The sequence below is a fragment of the Phoxinus phoxinus genome (genome assembly GCF_949152265.1).
Source record: "Phoxinus phoxinus genome assembly, chromosome: 1".
In the NCBI taxonomy this organism is placed as follows: Eukaryota; Metazoa; Chordata; class Actinopteri; order Cypriniformes; family Leuciscidae; genus Phoxinus; species Phoxinus phoxinus.
Window position 1 is genome coordinate 21320464 of NC_136876.1, and position 21629 is coordinate 21342092.

General features: G+C 37.2%; 1 protein-coding gene across 1 annotated transcript in view; it reads right to left on the reverse strand.

Moving 5' to 3' along the window:
* Window positions 1-5458: 5458 nt before the first annotated feature.
* LOC307010546 (sodium channel protein type 4 subunit alpha B-like) overlaps window positions 5459-21629 on the reverse strand; it is a 32165-nt gene continuing 15994 nt past the window's right edge. The window contains exons 14-26 of the mRNA XM_079635334.1: window positions 20612-20959; window positions 19908-20234; window positions 18235-18352; window positions 18000-18154; window positions 17732-17905; window positions 14356-14478; window positions 12208-12489; window positions 12055-12108; window positions 11779-11916; window positions 11591-11695; window positions 10428-10698; window positions 8392-9659; window positions 5459-8186 (exon numbers count right to left, since the gene is read on the reverse strand). Of these exons, the coding sequence (XP_079491460.1) occupies window positions 8425-9659; window positions 10428-10698; window positions 11591-11695; window positions 11779-11916; window positions 12055-12108; window positions 12208-12489; window positions 14356-14478; window positions 17732-17905; window positions 18000-18154; window positions 18235-18352; window positions 19908-20234; window positions 20612-20959 (3330 nt within the window). The 3' untranslated portion in view covers window positions 5459-8186; window positions 8392-8424. The remainder of the gene's footprint in view (window positions 8187-8391; window positions 9660-10427; window positions 10699-11590; window positions 11696-11778; window positions 11917-12054; window positions 12109-12207; window positions 12490-14355; window positions 14479-17731; window positions 17906-17999; window positions 18155-18234; window positions 18353-19907; window positions 20235-20611; window positions 20960-21629) is intronic.

Sequence of the window (21629 nt, forward strand, 5' to 3'; positions counted from 1 at the left end):
GTTTGGTACAGTAAATAAAATCAATATTTGAGAAATTTTAATTTCTTATTTCTTTAGTTTAGTTCATAATTTAAAAACAACTACATATAATTAATTACCATGATTCCTTTTCTTAGGACATACACATTTAGATCTGGTTAATGATATTTGGGACAAAAGTTGCACATACTTGCATGTATAAGCTGCAACTGCAATGTTTGCAGTGAAATAAAGGGAAGCTATGTGAATAACAAGAGGCTGCAGTGGCTATCTTGCTATAAACACTTCAAGCATAATTGAAGATGATCCATGTTGATCATTCTAGTACATCTACTAGCCTACTGCATTTAAAATGAAAGCATAGACGTTACTGATGTCAGGCATATAAGCAGCAATCAGAGGGGGTGAAAAGGAAATGTAGGCACTGTTTTGTTTTGTTTGTTTTACTGAATGGTGCATTATCCCTGTGTAATAGTGTGTGTAGATCTGTGTAGATTGTACTGCACTTCCACCCCAAGGGCCCCCCAGAAGAGCAAAAAACTGCACATTTCAAATGGCTGTAACTCACAGTCCGGTTAGTGTATCAAAGAGAAAATCGGCAGGACAACTGCTTATGCTATGTTTACTAAATAATGTTGGGCCCAGTTTTCTGACATATACGGAAAGCTGGCATAAAGGTTATTTTTAAAGTGTTTACAGTAAATTATCAAATTTCAGCCTGTCCCTCATATATGTCATAAAGGTTTGCACAATGAACAAATTTAGATATCCAGTTGTCCATTAAAGATATTATGTATTTAACATTTATTGTTTCATTACTAAACGTTTTAAACTACATTACCCACATATCTCTGTCATGCTATCAATGGAACAGGAAACATTGTCCTGTAGTTCATTGAAATGTGCAGCCATGCTTAGGGTTAGGGTGGGGATCTCAGTAAAGGAGCAATTTCTCACAAAACAGAGACACTTTATCATTAACTTTATGTATAACTAACGCAATAATATCACCAAAACATACTTTGTAACATGAAGCGCCGTTTTATATGAGTTAAACGATAGTCCAATCACAGCGAGTTCTGCGATAAAGTCACAGCCAATAACAATCCAGCTGTACAGATGAGTCACACTTACTTGCCCATTTATGGTAAATGATGACAGATCTCTTCTGGTTCCGGCTACAGGGATAGATACCTTAAATATTTCATATTTAAACCCAAACAATATTTGGGCTGTAATGTATTAATTCTAATTAAATTATAAAACTCACATTTAAAAACAAAAGACTCCTTTGTGTGGTTACCATCCAAAAACGAGATCACATGATCAATGACACAAATGTTTTTATTTGATTAGACTAATTAATACATACATTTGAAAGATAAACTTTTTTCTAAGCAATGGCCTACAGCAGGGGTAGTTTTGCAGTATTTTAATTAAAGATAATTACATATACTAAAGTGCTTCTAACATTTACAGTGTATGTATAGTATATCAAAGGTATATCAATTATATTCAAATAAATGTAACAAAATCACAATGAATGCACACAATTTTGAAAGCATATTCCAATATTTAATGTCAAACTGTTTAAAGACAAATGTAGTGCCAAACCTACTGCACAACAGTATAAAAATAAGTTAATTATATAAAAAAACAGGTATAAGATACAGGGGCAATCTATTATAGGGACATATACAGTAACGTTAAAACAAATCGCTATGATGAAGTTATATTTTTACAAACCAAGAGATGAGATTCAACTTTGTTATGTGAAAATATATTTGTTTCTTCGCTTTAAAGAACAAATAGGGAAAAACGTAAGCTCAACGTTTTACATTCTCACCTTTAATTCTATATCCTTGTGATCATTAATCACTTTTATTGTCACTAAATGAAAGGCAACTTAAAATAGTTAATGATTATAAACGTCAGTAAGAAAATGCTTCAATAAAATACATTCACGGGTATATTACATTTACATTAACCAGGTAGTGATGTAATGATGATACCATAGATGTAGTTATGGTGGACATTTACTATAGTGACCACTGTAATAAAAGGTTTAATGAAGCTAAATGTAAGACATTAAGTCCATCTAAATGTAAAGGTAACAAACTCAGAATAATGTCCATTATGTCAAGTGTCTCATTTCTGTAATATTCTTTCAGCACCAATAAGATTTCCATAAATATGGATTGTTTTCTAAAGGTTTTCCTGAACACTCTCACTATCTTCAATTGTTCGGACAAACACCTGCTATACACTTGCAGAAATATACATGTGTCTATTGCATCATGAAGTCACTGCATGACTAGAACTAATGAATGGCAATGAATATGTCCTTTAGGAATACACCTGATGCGCACTGACACTTCTTTGATGAAGGCATTAGGCAGACATCAAGCACAGTTTATGAAGCTGAAAAGAGAAATCACTATTTTCAATATTGGTTCTGCATATATCAAAGAGATCCTGAGGAGGAGTGGGACTTCACATGAAGACTTTCAGAAACTGTGACAGAGCAAAGGGTGCACCTCGCTGGACACATCCGACGCATGCCCAAACAACACCACCCAAAGACAGTGATGAAGTGGACACCACCAGGAAGATGCAGGAGACAGGGAAGACCTGGGAAGACATGGAGACAGATGTTTCACGAAGACCTGAACGATGTCAGTGTCCCATGGGAAGATGCGGAGAACTTGGCCACGGATCGAATACGTTGGAGGACACTTGTTGCCCAATGTGCCCAGCACAGGACTTGGTGATGATGTTGGGAGTTTATCCATAACTGTGGGATATATTTCTGTAAAGAGTGTTGCATAATTAAATGTTAAAAGCATTTTTATGTTATACGTTCACTGATATGTGGGCATTTCTATGAATAAAAGTATGTCTTTAATAGCAAGCAATAATCATATGAACTCGTTTAAAAATAACATGATTTATATGCAAACGGGACAGTTATCAGCAGTGTAACTGATCTGATCACGACAAAATAATCACGTATCTGATGTCATGTGACAAGTCAGATTAGCTTTTCCACTCTTGCAAACAGAGGTAGGTTATGAGGTGTGGAGAGACATCATGTATCATTGGACATTGGAACATGAACACAACAGACAGGGACTAATTTGTAATAATTTTAATGAATACACAATGCAATTAATATAAACTTTCTGACAGTGTGTGGGACATCAGACTACTATCCAAGAAGGGGCGCAACTGATTTACAAATATCGCGATATATATGAGGCAGTAGCCAATGAGCACTAGGAGTAAAAGCTGCAGGATTATGTACGAGTATACAAATATGTACTAGTATTGTACGAATTTGACAACTTGTTAAATCTTATGAATTATTAAGACTTTGAGACTCTTCATACTGATTGGGCTATGGGTTTTGTAAGAACAGGTTTAAGAAACAACAAATGCTTGATAAAATGTTTGATTTAGGGTTAAAACCAACACATACGTACCATTGCGAATATTTGTCTTTGCAGCGGTCCGTCTCCTCCGTTTACTTGTCCTCAAACAATAATGGGCTGACTGAGTTCGAAAGGCCCTTTTGGTCTTTTCAGCTGAAAACAGAGAAAATAAAATATCATTATGTATAATATTTAGGATTATTTAAAGGAAAAAGTACTGATTTTCCTTACAAATATTGGATGTTACATTATTAAGCATTAAAAGCATGGTAGGTGTTGTGGTTAATATGCATAATTTACAACAATTATCACTTTAAAACTACCAATACTGAGGTAAAAGCATGGTAAGTTTTGTGATTGCTGTCCTTTACTACACATCACAGTAAAACTAAGGTTACTGAGGTAAAAGCATGGTTAGTGTTGTGGTTACTGTGCATTTACAATAAGTACCACATTAAAACTACCAATAGTGTGGTAAAAGCATGGTAAGTTGTGTGATTACTGTCTTTTTACTACACTTATCACAGTAAAACTAATGTTACTGTGGTAAAAGCATGGTGTTGGTTTTACTGTGCTTCTACTACACATACAACTTTGGAACTAATTGTACAACTTAAAAACCTGATATGAATATGATTAACTGATTGAAGGTCTACTCTAGGCCTACTGTATAGCACATCACGTGACAGACAGTGTTTAATCACCATAGAAACCATTTTCATAGAAAGCAATGAAACGCAAAGCCTCCGTTGAGATGACAGATATAATGCAGTGACTGAACTTGAGCTAATCTGATTAATTTCGACACACAGAAAATACATTATATCAAACATTATTAGGACAGCGTATTTACGACTACTTACCAACATCTGGCACACGTGAACTGATGCCAAATATCGCGAGGTGTTCGGAATGAGACTTCTTCAGCGCGATTTCCTACTAATAAAATATTTTTTTTAAATATCAATAAACAGCAAAGCAATCCAGCTTCCCTGGCAATAAGAACGAAATAATATAATTAAAATAAATACATAAACCATGATAAGATCTCGTGAATAAATGTTGATTAAACAGCTTCTCTACTGCAGCCCGATAGGCAGATAGAATCGTGCTTTGATCACGAAAGATGCTTCCCATTGAAATACATTAGTTTTAAAAAACGTGCTGGAATTACGAAAATAACGAAATAAACGTGCCCGTGCCACGAATCAATAGATTAAATTACGTGACCATATCACGAACTGCCGTGAGACTGGGTTGCCAGTTTATATACTGTTTATGGTTCCAGTGAGCAGCATGTGTTCTTGTGTCTGTAGGCCCATAGTTTTGAATGTGTGTATGCGATAGTATACAGTACCTTAACCAGGGTATTTAGTGCACTGGAACTTCTGGAAGTTTATTCATTTAAACAAATCGGTATGGCTAAAGTGTATCCAAAATGAATAAAATAAAATAATAATAAACCATCGCTGATTCGGGGTGGTCTGATCTTGACCACGGGGTGGTGCATGTTTGCCATATCAGCTGGACAATTGAATATGCAATAGAAAAAGTTGTTTTAATATACATTTTTTTGGTAATGTAATTCAAAGCTTTACTTTCTCTTAACTGCATTTAATAAAACACTAATGAGAAAATATCCCAAAGACAAATAGAATCTTGTTTTTTTTTTTAATTTTTTTATTACATAGTGTTAGAGAACATAATAAAAAATCAAAGACTCAAAAAACAAGAGTTTATTTCAGGCATGTAAACCGAAAGAATATACAATAAAATTTACAAATATTTCAGTACTTGAAAAATGTTACATTATTCATAACATGCATTCAGCAAGTGACAGATACTGTGAAGTGTCAAATTCAGTAAACAGTGTGTTAGTACTTTAACACAGAACATTAAAGACCATCTGATAAAATATTCAACTAAAACATTTTTAATAGTGATTTAATTAGAAAATTAAATAATGAATCAACATGTTTTTTTTAATCAATGCATAACATTAAGAAGTGGATTCAGATTCGTATTCTATTATTATTCATTTGTCTTAGTTTAACCCTTGTGCATCAATTAAAAAAAGTTACACATAGGTCCATTGAGGACAAAAATGTCCGTGTCAAAAAAAACTGTAATAAAAATGTGAAGCTAGGGAGTACAGACTTAAGTTTGGTCTCATTTTAAAGAAGAGCATTGGCATATTATTGCTGAAATGAAAATAATAGTAATAAGTAAATCCAAAAAAAAGTTATATAGGTTTAAGTTTATGAAAATTATTTATGAACAATATTTTATATAAAATATATATTTTATGATTTTTTTAAAACTCTAAAACGGCTAGAAAACCAAAGCCATAAATCTAAATAAGTTGTGTTCCAAATTTGAGGTTGATATCTCAAAAAATGAGCTTTCGGTAAGATTTTGTTTGGGCGCAGTATAACAGATTCTCCCCATTGGATGCCAGCAAAACTCCACTAATAGACACAGAGATTGGATTTGTTATTTGCAGTTGAGTTTTTCTCTTATACACATTATTTTTTTTAATAACACACATACCAACCATACTCAGGCATCCATACCAACACACCCACACAATTATCGTTGCATAATTTATCCAATTGGCTCTATAATACGCTGAAGCAGAAAACAGGAATAAAGTGATTATTTTGCTTTATAGGCCAAACCTGAAAAAAAATGGCACCATCTGGTAATTTTTTTAATTTTGAAGCCTTGTCAACAGACTGAAAGCCTCTTAACAAAGATTCCATCATTTTTGGCCCTGGGATTAAAAATTGACATTTTCACGGGTTTCAATGGGGACATTTTTGTCCAAAAAGCGCTGAGAGGAAGTATTTTGTGTATAGTGCAAAATTGATTTTTTAAAGGAAATGGCGGTGAATTAGTACAATTCCAATAAAAATACACACCTGTGTCAAATTTTATGCAGTTAGCATTAACACAGGCAAAGTGAAAAAAAAAAAAAGTCCATAAGGATGCACAAGGGGTAATTAATAAAATCGATGATAAATGAAAATGTTTTTCTAAAAAGCATTAAATTATTCTGAGCATTACTATTTTATTCACGGTCAGGTTATTACTGCACACTGAACAATTGTATGGTCAATATGTTATAACAACATGTTTTATTGCTTTAACTTATCAAAATAAGTTAAGCAAGTTTCAACTTTTTTTATATGTTATAAAAGGTTGAACTAAGTTTTTTTGAGTCAGTTTAATGTTTAATTTAAGTTGGAATTACTTAAACATCCAAGTTAATTGTGCTTAAAAATGTAAGGCATTTTAAGGCAATTAAATGCATTTGATCTTAGTGCTTGTAATCCTCATCTCTCTGCTTATCACCCACACTGTTGGTTTGCATTTCACACATATAAAAAAGTGATAGAAATGCCATAAATAAAGAGTTTGAAAGCATCCAAATCTTCATGCTTTTTTGAGTGCTTATTCTAACACTTTCAGCTTGCGGGCTTAAATAATAAACTGGTAGCTTCAGAAGCCAGTGCATGTTTAATTCTATTAAATTTATCCTCAAAAGTACAAAATGTTTCACTAATTCAATAATAAAAAATAAAAAAAATGATGTGAAATGACAAACAAATGAAAAGACTTCTTTAAAAACATTTAAACCTCTTTAACTGGCAGCAAAAAATAAACTGTCATATTTTAAATGCTGTTAATCGGTTATGTGAGAGAAAGATAAATTGTTAACTTTGCAATTAAACATTGATAATCAAAATAACAATGCATTTGAGTGAGTAACTGTAAATGCTGGATGAGTTTAGGTACAGTGAAACATGATAGGGATGCTTACAGTCTGACAAGGCACATTTGGTCAGTCTTGTTCAGTCTGACTCTCTGGAGGCATTATAGCAGACTGTGTCCATACAACGTCATCGACAGCCCAGACAGCAATATAGTGTCAGCAACATGTGGATTCCAGGCGTACCAGATGTGGGCTGGATCTGGGCCAACACTGTGTTGGTGTCTGGGAGACAGTCTCCACAGAATGCTAATAAAAAGTAGGATGCAATATGCTAAGATGGCTAGTTTTTTCTACTTTCTGACCCTGATACATCCACTCATACATGCAGTTTTTCCAACATTTCCAACAATGCCCTGTTAAAAGCATAGTTTATCTTCTACAGAATATTCTCTGTATATTGTGTCATCATGTCCATTATCATTCACTACATAACTGGGCTGAACAGCCTGACATTCAGGACACAATTGCGCATCTGGCTCAAAATAAAGTAAAAATTACCAAGGATTTCACAGAATTGCAATTAACAATTTGCATGTACACCCTCCACATGAAAAAGGCTCATTAGGCAAGTGAAAAATTACAGTATGCTCTATTTGTTTTATGGTCTGAGTTAGCCTTGGTTAATTTAATTTTATAGTGACCTTTTTATCTTTGGGCAAACTAGAGATTCTGCTTTTATTTGATTTAAGGTTTAAAATGCTACCAGTCAATAACCAAATGTACTGCTGTTAGTAAAGTCTGTATGAAGACAAACGTATAATATTATGTCTTTACATTGACCTATTAAGACTAATATACTTGATTAAATTCTGATTAACAGGTTGCCATTATTCATTTTATTTAACTGTTAGTGCAAAATCAGAGCGATATGTTTATTTTGAATGCTAGTTTAAAGTAAGTAACAATTAGCCGTAAATCTAAGTCTCAAATATGTGTTAATTGATAAATGCAATTAACTCATACTACAAAAATGATCTTTAAGTGATCTTCAGGCTAAGTCTGTTCTGGCTATTATTGAAAGACATGGGGGGGGGGGGGGGGCAGTACTGAGAGGAGCCATCGATTGCATCAATAATACTGATTACAACTCTTAGCCATTCACAAAGAATCTTCACCTTACTAACTCAATGAATTTCTTTCATACTTGCTGTTGTGTGCCGAAGTATAACTAAGTCTCCTGAAGGGTCTTAGTATTGTTGGGCTTTCCAAAGGTTGAGTGTACACAATGGCTTGAACCTGCTACACAATTGACTCCAAGTTTTTCGCAGCACTTGAGGAGTCAGGAACGGGAAAAGGGGCAGAGTGCAAGACCACGTCGCTCTGAACCTTCACTGGGGGGCGCTTAGCCCCATGCTGTGTTTCCCCATGTTGAGAGAAAGAGAAACCCACAGGATTGTTGTCCTCAATGGCTTGATCTCCATAAAGATACCTCATTTTGTTAGCGATCATCCCTTCGTTCTCCGGAGCGTTCTCTTCTCGTCTCTTCAAGTCTGTCTTCTCTCTGTACATATACGAAGCGTGTTTGAGGCAGCGTTTGAGGACGTGTGAGCGGTAGGCTTTTTGGATGGTCGAAGCAGCCACTTCTTCTTGCTTACGTCTGAGAGTGCTGGTGATGGGCTCGTACGAAACCTTCGAGGGGTTGTTCGCCATGAACTTCTCCTCCATAGTTCCTTTCATGGCATCCATCTGGCCAGAATCACCCAGCACCTCTGTAGTGAGGGCCAGGAGGATGTCCAGACAGTGGATCTTATCACCAGGGACCATGGGAAGGTCCATTGTGATCAACTTCAATGTGTTTGGTTTCGGGATTCTCAAGGGGTCTTTTAGCGTGTCGCAGAATTCAGACAGTCTACTATAAGCGATGAACTGAGAAGCAGAGGGGTCAAATTTCTCCCAGGTTTCATAGAACATCTCGAAGTCGTCCTCGCACAAGGGGTCGCCGCTTTCTTCTGTCGCTACGTTGAAATTTTCCAGGATAATGGCTATGTACATGTTGACCACGACGAGGAACGAGATGACAATGTAGCTGCAGAAGAAGACGATGCCCACCGCGGGGCTCCCACAGTTTCCTCGAACATGCGTTCCCGGGTGCTCCACATTCGGGTCACAGTTTGGTGGAGTGTCGAGAATAGGAGACAACAGTCCATCCCAGCCGGCATACGTCGTGATCACGAACAAGCATATGATACTGTTCCCGAAGGTCTCGAAATTAAACATGTCATCGATGCCTACTTCTTTTTTCACATACGCAAAGTTGTACATGCCGAATATGGAGAAAATGAACATGATTAAGAATAAAAGGAGACCAATGTTGAAGAGGGCAGGTAGCGACATCATCAGCGAAAACAGTAACGTCCTGATTCCTTTCGCCCCACGGATGAGATGCAGGACACGGCCGATTCTGGCCAGTCGGATGACTCGGAACAGCGTAGGTGACACAAAGTACTTCTCGAAGAGGTCTGCCAGCAAAAGACCTGTGAGACGACAAAGAATTAACATGGAAGTATTATGGTCAATTATAATCAATTAGATAATTATATAATTGAATCTACAATAATCTAATCTACAATTATATCATCTAGGTGCTCCTTTTGATTTCATGATTTTCAAAAACATTCATGGCATTTTCAAATCTCTAAAAAGTCAAAAGTAATAACACCCTGAATATGAGTTTGAGTGTAATATTTGGATACATCTTCTTTTTTAAAGAAATATAAATAAATAAATAAATAAATAAATAAATAAATATATATACTGTATATATTTATGTTTTTGGGAAGTTACACCACAGGACATTTTACAATCTGAACTAACCTTGCATTGTCATAAAAAAAGAACAATTAAGAGGCTTATAGACCTCGACACAGTCATGTCTTCTCTATTATATCTTCTTTTTTTTCTTTTCTTTTTTTTACATGATTTAGACATAACTCAGATTTGGCAGACAAATGTTTTTCCAATATGAATAAGCAGTGAAGAAGTTTTGTTGAAGTATTCAATGTCTTTGTAAGGTAAAATAATAAAGGATTATGCCAAATTAAGGTTTAATTTTCCCAAATTAAAAATACTTTAATGGGGCTTTTGTCTATAATATGACATTAAAATGAATAAAAAAAATACTCATCATAGAAGATTAATTCAGTTTGAATTTAAATGAATATATAGGACAATTTTTTTTGCATCCATTAAAATTTTTCTACATCATGATTGCTAAGTGATTTCTATGAATAAATCAGCCTTACCCAAGATTGAAAGAATGACCACCACAAAATCAAAAATGTTCCACCCAACGGAGAAGTAGTGATAGCGCAGGGCGATGATCTTGAGAATGCACTCCCCGGTGAAGAGCACGATGAAGCTAAAGTTGATCCAGAACAGAATAATTTCCTTCTCCAAACTCTGGTCATCCGTCTCCACCATCATGGTCACCATGTTCAGGCAGATCATGACCATAATGAAGATGTCAAAAAATTGCTTGGTGACCAGGTCGAATACCAAGCCTTGGAAGCAGTTCTTCAAACATCAGATATATCCAGGCAGCATATGTGGGAGAAGAGCATCCCGAGGAGAAGAAGATGCAGTTAGTACTTTAAAAATAATATCAGATTCAACACAGTTTTTTTTTAGTTAAAAAAAACCCTATACCAAATGTATTTAAAATACATTTATTTCATACTAAGTATACTATACACCCATTAACATAGCCTATTTACTGACAAATCAACACTTACTGATATAAATTTTGCAATTAAATACCATAAAACAAATAGAGCATACTGAAATATGGATTTTGTAATGTTTCACTTACCTAATGAGCCTTTTTCATGTGGAGGGTGTACTTGCAAATTGTTAATTGCAAATACATTTGGAGTACTTATTTAGTGCACAATTTTTCTTAATAATAATAACAATCCTAAATATGTGTTTTAATATCACTATCAGTAAGGATAGTATGATCACTGTATAATATCAGTCTTTAAATGCAAGATATTTAAAGTGTCCCCTAAAGTACTTTCAATAGTTCCACTTTAGCACAATCAAATATACTGAAGTATATCTTTAGTTGGACCTCTCAGCAATATTTCTGGATAACTAAAGTACATCAAGTGCAAAATTAGTTGTTCCAATTTAGTAGACTATTAAACTATCAATTTAGTATACCAAAAGTACAATTGCAGGGTATTTTTATTAAGTACATAAATATGTAAATGTATTTGTAGTATACTTAGCATTAAATAAATGTATTTCAAATACATTTTGGTACATTTATTTTTCACTATGAAAGTCTATTCATTTTAAGGATTCATCTGATAAAAATATATATAATATATAATATAATATAATATATATATATATATATATATATATATATATATATATATATATATATATATATATATATTACCGTAGGCCTTGGAATCGGTTTCTGTGGCTTTTTGGAATTACGTTTCTTCATGGCATTGTAGTATTTTTTCTGCTCTTCTGTCATGAAGATATCTGTTCCTCCTAAGTATAGGCAAAGAGACAATTATTCCAGAGCATAAAGTGTTTTAGTGTCGCTACAGATGAAGACGACCCATTGCCGACACTTATCTTTGCCTTTTGTTGGTTGAAATTGTCAATGATGACACCAACTAATAGATTGCGAATGAAGAAAGAGCCAAAAATGATGAAGATCACAAAGTAAATGTACATGTAGGGATTTGACTCATATTCTGGCTGATCCTCCACCTGCACGGAGAACACTGTTAAGGAATCGAACACGTATTATAGGAAAACAATATTGCGCATTCGAATTTGAATCATGTGGGGTCACACATGGGAGATGATTCTCTTATTCTCTTAGTTAATGGTTAAAATCAACATTACGTTACGGGAATCCACAGCACTATACATGATGTCCATCCATCCTTTAAATGTTGCCTGGAAAGCAAAGTGTATTTTTAAGTGTATTTTTCATTGCAGATCAGTGCACATCTGTTTACGGAGGGCAGACATTTGACGACTAATATCAATGCTCACCACTTGCAGTAAGGAGAGGTAGCCCATGCCTACGTTATCGAAGTTGACCTTCATATTCCTCCATCGCACATCTGATCCATTTTCCATGAGCATAAGGCAATCAGTCTTATTGTTGACCACACTGGTATGGAAAAATGACTCGGATGTTGCGTTGAAGCAGTAGTAGAATTTTCCAGCAAAAAGGTTGACTCCCATGATGCTGAAGATGAGCCAAACGATTAGGCACACCAGGAGAACGTTGAAGATGGAGGGGATGGCCCCCACTAGGGCATTCACCACCACCTGTGCATATTGACAGCGTGAGAGCCTGGAACCCAACCTTAAACCATTAACCTTCACAAAGATTGAATAGCCAACTTTTTTTTTCAACTTGAAAATGATTAATCGTTTTTAGTCATGTTACTGATGTGGACATGTGTCTGGTAAAACTACCATAGAACTGCAACACAGACTTTTTCTAACCAAAAATATTTAGATCACATCTCTAAAGAAGAAAAACTAAAATATATGAACAAAATGCAAGTTTTGGGCATTTGTGGTCCATATACAGTACATCACCTGCTGCTGTATTTCAATAACTAAAACGAGACGTTCTAAAATGCTTAAAGTGAAAAGTGGCTTTATGTGTTCAAGTGACATTAAAAGATCAAATTCAGTATAAACCTTATTGATGATGCATATTGTCATGATTCCTGTCTTGTGTTCCACTTGTCTTGTGTACTTTTGTCATTTCCTGTCTTGTGCTAAGTTTTGTAGTCCTATGTCATTTTTCATGTTGATTCGGCAGGTGTATCTTGTTTCCTCATTATCTAAAGCTTGTTACTTTGTCAGTTGTTGTACATGTATGGTTGCTTCTAGTTCGGTCCTTCTCGTGCTTTTGTTTCTTTGTCCCTCGTGTTAGATACAACTTAGCCTAGTTTTGATGTAAATGGACACTAAGTTACAACTTACGCACTACTAAATATTTTTGAGTTGAAAGGCAACTCTACGTATAAACTAAATATTTACTGGATCTCCGATCAGGAGTAACGGTTGGAATAAAATAGCAGACAGACTGAATTGCATCAATGCTCTTGTTTTACCCGACAGACTCAATTCTTTAGACTGTGATAATGCTGACATTTACACTCGCTTACACTTTAAGAGAAAGAACATTGTGTGAAAATATTACTTTGTTAGTGGCTCTTCAACATGTTGTGCATGTCAAATAAAATCAGTCATTATAAATGTAATTTTTTATATATTGTTTTTGCATCAGAATTTATTTGTTGATTCTTATTAATTTAGTTTCAAAAACAATTTCTGAATGTTATTTAGCCTACATATAAAAACACTTATGTTTTATGATTAAGTGGTATCGTATTTAATGTAAACTTATTTTTACCGTTAGTGACGTGAGGTAAAAGAAGTTAGAATGAAGGTAAACTGAAATTCACAGCATGTAAACAACTTCTGCTCGCGTATTTGAAGGCTGCTATTGGAATATTGAGGTTAAACGTCATATTATGAGACTGTGCATTACTTTACGGACAGCTTATGACCTTCTAGCTACATTCTGCCTTAAGAACAAATGGTGCAACTGAATAAAGTACAGAGTTAGTTACAAACTAGCTTGTATTTACTAAGCCTCAACTGTGGACTTTGCATTCCAATTTAGAAAGAACTTACAAATGACTTATGCAACCCTACCCTGTTTTTCATGTATACTATGTACTTATTGTAGTAATAACACTAACTGGGTAAGGTACTAACCCAGAACCTACCCCAAAACATAACCCTATCCCATGTTGTTACCTTACATTACTACTGTAAAATAAAGTGTAGCCAAGAAATGTGAGAAATAGCTGAACTAATAATATTATGGACAGCTAATTAATGAATGCAGTTAAGATGAAGGTGGAAGCAGAAAACTTACTACACACACACACACACACACACACACACACACACACACACACACACACACACACACACACACACACACACACACACACACACACACACACACACACACACACACACACACACACACACACACACACACACACACACACACACACACACACACACACACACACACACACACACACACACACACACACACACACACACACACACACACACACACACACACACACACACACTTACCCTCATTCCTTCAAACCTGGAGAGAGCTCGAAGAGGTCTTAGCGCTCTCAAAGTCCTGAGAGACTTAATGGCCCCCAGTTCAGAGTAGCCTAAGATATTTGCAGTCAAACTGATCAGGGACACCTGAAAAAATAATAATTAAAATAAAGTATATTACTAAGTATAAGTATAAACTATATCAATGGTTATTTTCACATCTATAACACATCTTGAAGCCCTAATACTGAATTAACCCTTATGTTGTCTTTATATTGCTTACCAAATTACCTGATCCATTGTTGGTAAATAATATGCATTTAAATATCACATAAACATGACATTGTTAAGAATATCTGAAAGCACATTTTCTCGTTTTCTAAGAAAATGGCTAAATATTTTACAGATTTTCTTAAAAAACAAGAAAATGTACTTTCAGATATTCTTGACAATGACATATTTATGTGGGCTGGGTAAAATATAGATTTTTCGATAATTGTGATCTTCATTTGAATGATCTCAGTAGCGATTCTTAAAATCCCAACATTGATCTTTTACTCGATTTCAATTTTCAGCGGCTGTTAAAAAGGTTCTCTTACGAGAGTATTCTTGTGTTGCGTAAGCTGGTTTACGCTACGGGGAAATCCCTTTTCTCGAGAATACTGAAGCCAAAAATTATCCATCATTTTGTATTATTTTAAAATGCATGTTGCTACAGCAAGAAGACCTAGGCGAGGCAGCTCGCGCACCTATTGGCTGCTCTGCGGCAACTTGCTGCAATCTATCGGCAAGCTGCCTGTGACGTAAGCACCAATGAGGGCGCTATAGCGTCAGTCATCACGGCCCGCCAGAATGGGCGTGGCTTATGCCTATATAAGCCAGATCCCGATAGGGTGCTCTTTGATTTTTCATCTCTTCAGCGAAGTGTTCACTCACACTCCGGATCTCCGGAAGAAGCCTGCGTCGTTGAAAAGGCACTGCAGCGGGACGAGCCATCTGCATCGCAGAGCAAGTGACTGAGGAAGCCGGCCATCTTCTCGCCGCCTTCAGCCACCGTTCCTGCTGCGCCATCTGGCGCCCATATCCTTTTTGTATACCTCTCCGTGTGTGTTCGCCGCTGCGACGGGGACAACGCGGAAGAGGACAGCTGCTCTCTTCTTGCTTCAGGGAGCGAAGAGTGGCCGGTTCCCGTCCCGGAACCCGCTCCTTCGCTGCAAGAGTCCAGTGGAGTGTGGGCTAGCGTCGACTCGGAACCCCTCCGCCTCCTGACTAAGGCCGTGGAGGACCTCGGCCTCGATTGGTTCTACCCCATTTTACCCCTAGCCATACGTGCGAAAGCATGGGAAGTTATCCCGGGCGTGTCAGAATGGTTGCTGAACATCATAAAGCGAGGCTACTCGCTGCAGTTCGCTCGCAGAACCCCGCGCTTTCGAGCCGTCGTCGAAACTACGTTGAAAAACGAAGTAGTACATCTACTTTGCGCCGAGATAGCGAATCTGCTGAGAAAAGGGGCCATAGAAACCGCTCCTCTGCAACAGAGAGTAGCGGATTTCTACTCGTGTTCTACTCATGTTCAGAATGCTCACAACCAGACAAAGCTGGCAGTGTCATTCCTCTCAAATGTTTTCAGAGGATGCTAGGTCTCATGGCCTCAGCCTCAGCCTCAGCCTCAGCGGTACTGCGGCTGGGCTTGCTTCACATGCGTCCACTTCAGCAACCTCCGGTCATGCACGCATCAAGGTAACCCAGAACTGTGTTACAGCTCTGGAGCCTTGGACAGCGACCGACTGGTATCAGTCAGACGTCAATCTGGGAGCAATCTCGAAGCTGAAAGTAGTCTCGACAGATGCCTCCAACTCAGGTTGGGGCGCCCTCTACGAGGGCAGGCCGGCTTTTGGCCTGTGGTCAGGCCGAGAGAAGTGCTTGCACATAAACTGTCTGGAGATGAAAGCGGGGCTGATTCCGGTGAGGAGGGATCTCCTCTCCCAGGCCAAGGGTGCGATTTGGCATCCACGCCCCGAGCTTTGGGCTCTGCGCGTATGGGCTATCAACGGATACCACAGGTTTTACACAGGCTAGAGCGCCCTCTACTAGACGGCTCTATGCTTCCAAGTGGTCAGTGTTGTCCGGCTGGTGTTCAGCCCGAAACGTGGATCCACATTACTGTGGGGTTACGGAGGTTCTCTCCTTTCTACAAGAGCTGTTGGATGAGGGCAGGTCCCCCTCCATGCTCAAAGTGTACATGTCGGCCATAGCTACGTTTGTAAAACCAACGCATGGCTAGTCACTGGGAAGGAACGACCTTATCGTCCACTTCCTTAAAGGAGCTACTGTAGGAGGTTGAACCCTCCTCGACCCCCTTCGGTTCCCGTCTGGGACCTTTCCACGGTCCTAGAGGCCATGAAAGGTGACCCTTTTGAACCACTACAATCTGTGGGACTAAAGTATCTCTCACTCAAAACCGCTTTCCTGATGGCTCTCGACTAAAATAATAAAAAATTATGGATAATTTAGTATAAGGCAATAGTAACCGAGACGTAGTAAATAATAGTAACCGAGACGTTTTTTTTTTTTACAGAGCCGTCCATCCTGCAGATGTTACTGCGTTCTGAGGAACTGACTTTGTTGATAATCTTTAAAAAAGATTAAGCACTACATAATGAAAAATATCATATTTTCATTAAATAGTACTTTGTGGCTGATAATTCTTCAACACCACAACGAAAGAAAACACACTTTACCTGAGTTGTAATTTTCAGTACCGGCAGGAAATTACTGTTGTGCAAGTTGTCCATGATTTGCAGTGTGTGTGTGTGTGTGTGTGTGTGTGTGTGTGTGTGTGTGTGTGTGTGTGTGTGTGTGTGTGTGTGTGTGTGTGTGTGTGTGTGTGTGTGTGTGTGTGTGTGTGTGTGTGTGTGTGTTTGTGTGTTTGTGTGTTTGTGTGTGTTCACTACTCACTACTATGTGTGTATGCACTAACTTGGATGGGTTAAATGCAGAGGACTATGGGTTACCATACTTGGCCTTCATATTGGCCTTCACATGTCAGTATACTGAATGGGATGCAATAAAAAGGCAAATAAAAATAACATGACATGTCTTTATATTGACTTGCCCTCACAGGCTGCACTACTAAACAGTTGTAGTAGCCTACTGCAACAAATTGTTTTATATAAGTGGAGATAAATGGATTTGTTGTGACATATTGACTACTCCAGTCACAATAACAAATAAAAACATTTAGCTTTAAGATGTACACCATCCATTTAACAATAGCAGAATAATGCAGAAGCTTTTATAAAATATGAGATATTACAGAAATACACTGTAACTTAAATTTGACTCAAGGATCACAAATAGATAAAGTTTCTTTCTGAAAGTGGGATGAACTAATACTTACATCAAGGATGAGAAAGTCCAGCCAACACCATGCGTTTGTGAAATAGACCTTGAAACCATAAGCTACCCATTTCAGAAGCATCTCAATGACAAACACATAGGTGAAGACCTGATCTGCATATTCAAGGATGATTTTAATCGTTCTCCGTTGTTCAATGTATATGTCCTCAAATGCCTGATTTTAAAAAAGCATACATATGAAAATAAATAAAATAAATTTGTGGACTCAGGTTAAACAAATAAAAAAAATGGTTTATTGATTGACTCACCAAAGCTCCACTGCTGAGGAGAATCATGAAGATAATGAAGGTTTTAAAATAGCTGTGCTCCACAATGGCGTAGCAGGCTTTACGTAAGTTCCACCATGCCTTCCCTTTACCCTGGGTAACGTCAAGCTCCAAGAAAGGACATCGTCTGATGCAGTCTGGGAACGCAGACAAACCAATATGTTAATAACAAGAATATGACTCAATATACTACACATAGTCATTGTTGATGTCTCACTCTCTGTGTAGCAGTCCTCAGGGAAGGTGGAATGCTCTTCTTCCACCACTTCTACTTCTTCTACCTCAGGAGGTTTGTCCACTGTGCTGCAGGTTGACGATTCATCGCCATAGTTCTTCTGTACAGATAAAAAAACTGCAGGTTAATTCTCTAGGTTGAATATACATTTTACAACTTTTACAAACAAATGAATATCCTCTGTGTCTGGAAACCGGCAAAAAGGTCTTAAAAAAGTCCCAAACTGCTTGAGGAAGGTTCAAACTTGCTTCCAGGTTCTCAAATCAAGTAAAAATTGGATTCGGCAGGTAAAGCCGCACTCACATTAGACTTTAAGCATGCAAAATTTCTACGGACATATGGATATCTGCAATTTTCGTAATATGGCGTCACACTCTGCAACATCTTTTTTTTTTTACATTTACTTTCATGCATTTGGCAGATGCTTTTATCCAAAGCAACTTACTTTGAATATGTAAACAATTTATCAGTTAATGCATGCCCTGGGAATCAGACCAATGACAGTGGCATTGCTAGCGCCATGTTATACTGTTTGAGGTACAGGATTCCTGCAGATTTAAAGTTTGCGTTCTTTTAATTCAGCTAAGAGGTCACTCTGTGACATACTGATCTTCTGTTGCTCACGCATCTTCATGTGATCGGAGTTCACCAAACTTGAACTTTGGAATTCGCATGAGTTTGCGTTTCCTGTCTCCTGCGTTGGCATGCGTATGAATAGAAGTCAATAGAATGAACAATCTAGTGTGATCTAGTGGTTTAGGCTGGATTGTACGAAAGAGCAAATCAAAGATATTTTAACAGTCAACTCAAGCAAACGTCATTTTTTGCTAAATATCTTGTGCAGTTTGACAAAACCGCAAGGAAAATGGCTTAAAAAATATGAACAAAAATATAATTAAAAAAAATAATGGTAGGGGACATTTTATTTTCAATTTACCCATTACTGGTAGGTGTGTTCAAAGTAACTAATGTGACTATAAGTTCCAAGATTAGGCTTTATGAAGAAAAAACTAACATAAGATCATGTTTCAGTTACCTTACAGATCTTATTCGACTGTTCACACGAGACTAAAGTACAACTTTGCTTTCGTGTTCCCTCTCTCTGACACATAGCTGGTTGTGAAATGCAGGGCTGTGCGACACATGAGGGCATGACATATGAACTGTGTTACCTGATCCAGTGGCATGCCAACAATCAGTTGCCTAATGAGTTAGAGCCAGCGTGCTTAAACAAACCAAATATTAAATAAAATGTATGACTTGAATTGGTAAAACTGGATTGGTAATTGGTAGGGATTGATTTTAGAAAGTTTATAGGCATGGATGTGCTTTATGCTGGTTCTTCTTCAGGATGTTGTTTAGCAAGGTACTGTAACTAATCATGCTTTGCCGGTGCTCTTTCCCACGCCCCGTCACCGTGTCACATGATCTCTGCCATTCCTCAGACATACTCTCTAAACAAGATGACCCATGGGGCTCCAGATGGACTTTGCAGGTGTCAACAGTATTTGGGACACATGTCTAGGTGTCAAAAGGTGTTGATGGACGGATGTCAGTGACACTCTGGCGACCGGTTTTGCATTTGTGTGAACTTTCACATTAGATTTTAGGAACACAACTATCTTTTGAAGAATTTTTCAATGAACAAAACTCACTTTAGAATTGTTATCGACGCCGCCTTTGTCTTCATCCTCATAATCCGATTCACCATTGGCTATAGGCACTTTGATAACGGACAGACTGGAATTCATGGTGGCCATTTTAGAATCTCCCTCTTTGTTTACGTTCGGACCCTCTTCCTTTGGCATCAGGCCCAGACATTGTCTTGCATGTCCGATAACGAAGGCCTTTACCCAGTCAATGCCTCTTGTCATTCTAGAAATGGCAATCTGCAGATTGTTCATCTCCCCATCATCATCAGACGCTGACAGGTTGTCCCCACTGAAGGAACTGAGCAGCAGAGCCAGGAAGAGATTCAACACCTTCAGGAAGAGAATGAGAAAAACTATAATAATGCAAAAGATGAAATACAATGACATACCAAATTTGGGATGGGGATATGTGGCTTATGAGGCCATTCAAGAATGCAATAGTATGAAAATATTTGACTCCTGCTCAACTGATATTTCACTTCTTGAATATCTCAAATAGGTGACTGAAACATGTATAATACAGTACACTGCAACAAAAAGCATTCTTTTATGCATAATTTTAAAGGTATTTTAAATATAAGGACTATCTTTATGCAATCTCAGCTGCCTTTTGATCTATCTATCTATCTATCTATCTATCTATCTATCTATCTATCTATCTATCTATCTATCTATCTATCTATCTAAGATGGAGTTAATCTACTCACCACTAGGTTTCCTATAACCATGACCATCATGAAGACGACGATGCACATGCCTTGGTCAGCCACCTCCATGCAGTCCCACATTGTTTCGATCCATTCCCCACATAGAATACGAAAGATGATGAGGAATGAGTGAAAGAAATCTGCCATGTGCCAGCGAGGGAGCTCACAATCCACTGAGATCTTACACACCGAGTCCCTGTAACTCTTTCCGAAAAGCTGCATCCCCCCCACAGCAAAGATGAAGACAATAATGGCCAGGAGAAGGGTCAGGTTTCCAAGAGCACCCACAGAATCACCGATGATCCTTATCAGCTTGATTAGGGTTGGCCAAGACTTGAACACACGCATCTGCAACCAACAGATTCATGATTTGAATAGAGAGATTAGTCCTGAAATTCCAAAACATTGCAATTTTAGTAATCACATTTGGACATAAAATGTATTTAAGTTTAGTATAGTTCTTTATGACAATGCAAAAGCAACTATGGTGTAAAAAGATAATGTTACAAAATAATTCTATTTCAAATAAATGAAATTCCATTCATCAAAGAGTCCTGGAAAATAATATGTCACGGTTTCCACCAAAAAAATTAAGCAGCACAACTGTTTTGCATTGATAGCAAAGATTATAATAAAGAAACTTTTTTTGATCATCAAATCATCCAATTAGAATGAGTTCTGAAGGATCATGTGACATGTTTTCAAAACCGTATTACTTTATTTCTTCAAATTAACACACAATTAGTTATTTATAGCAGTGTCTAAGCTGCTCTTTTCCACACAATGAAAGTGAATGGTGACCTCTACTCTCAAGTGAGATTTTCAGTGAAAAATTACTTAAATTTCAGTCTTTCTCCATTTCCATACATAAACTATCATATGGTTTAGAACTGAAGGGGGTGGGTTGGAATCCACTGCTGCTTCAATGTATATGTAAGGGGAATAAAGGTGTGGATGATGCCAAGCTTTTTATTCTGGACACACTTTATAAGCATCTGGAGAAACCCCAATCTCATGC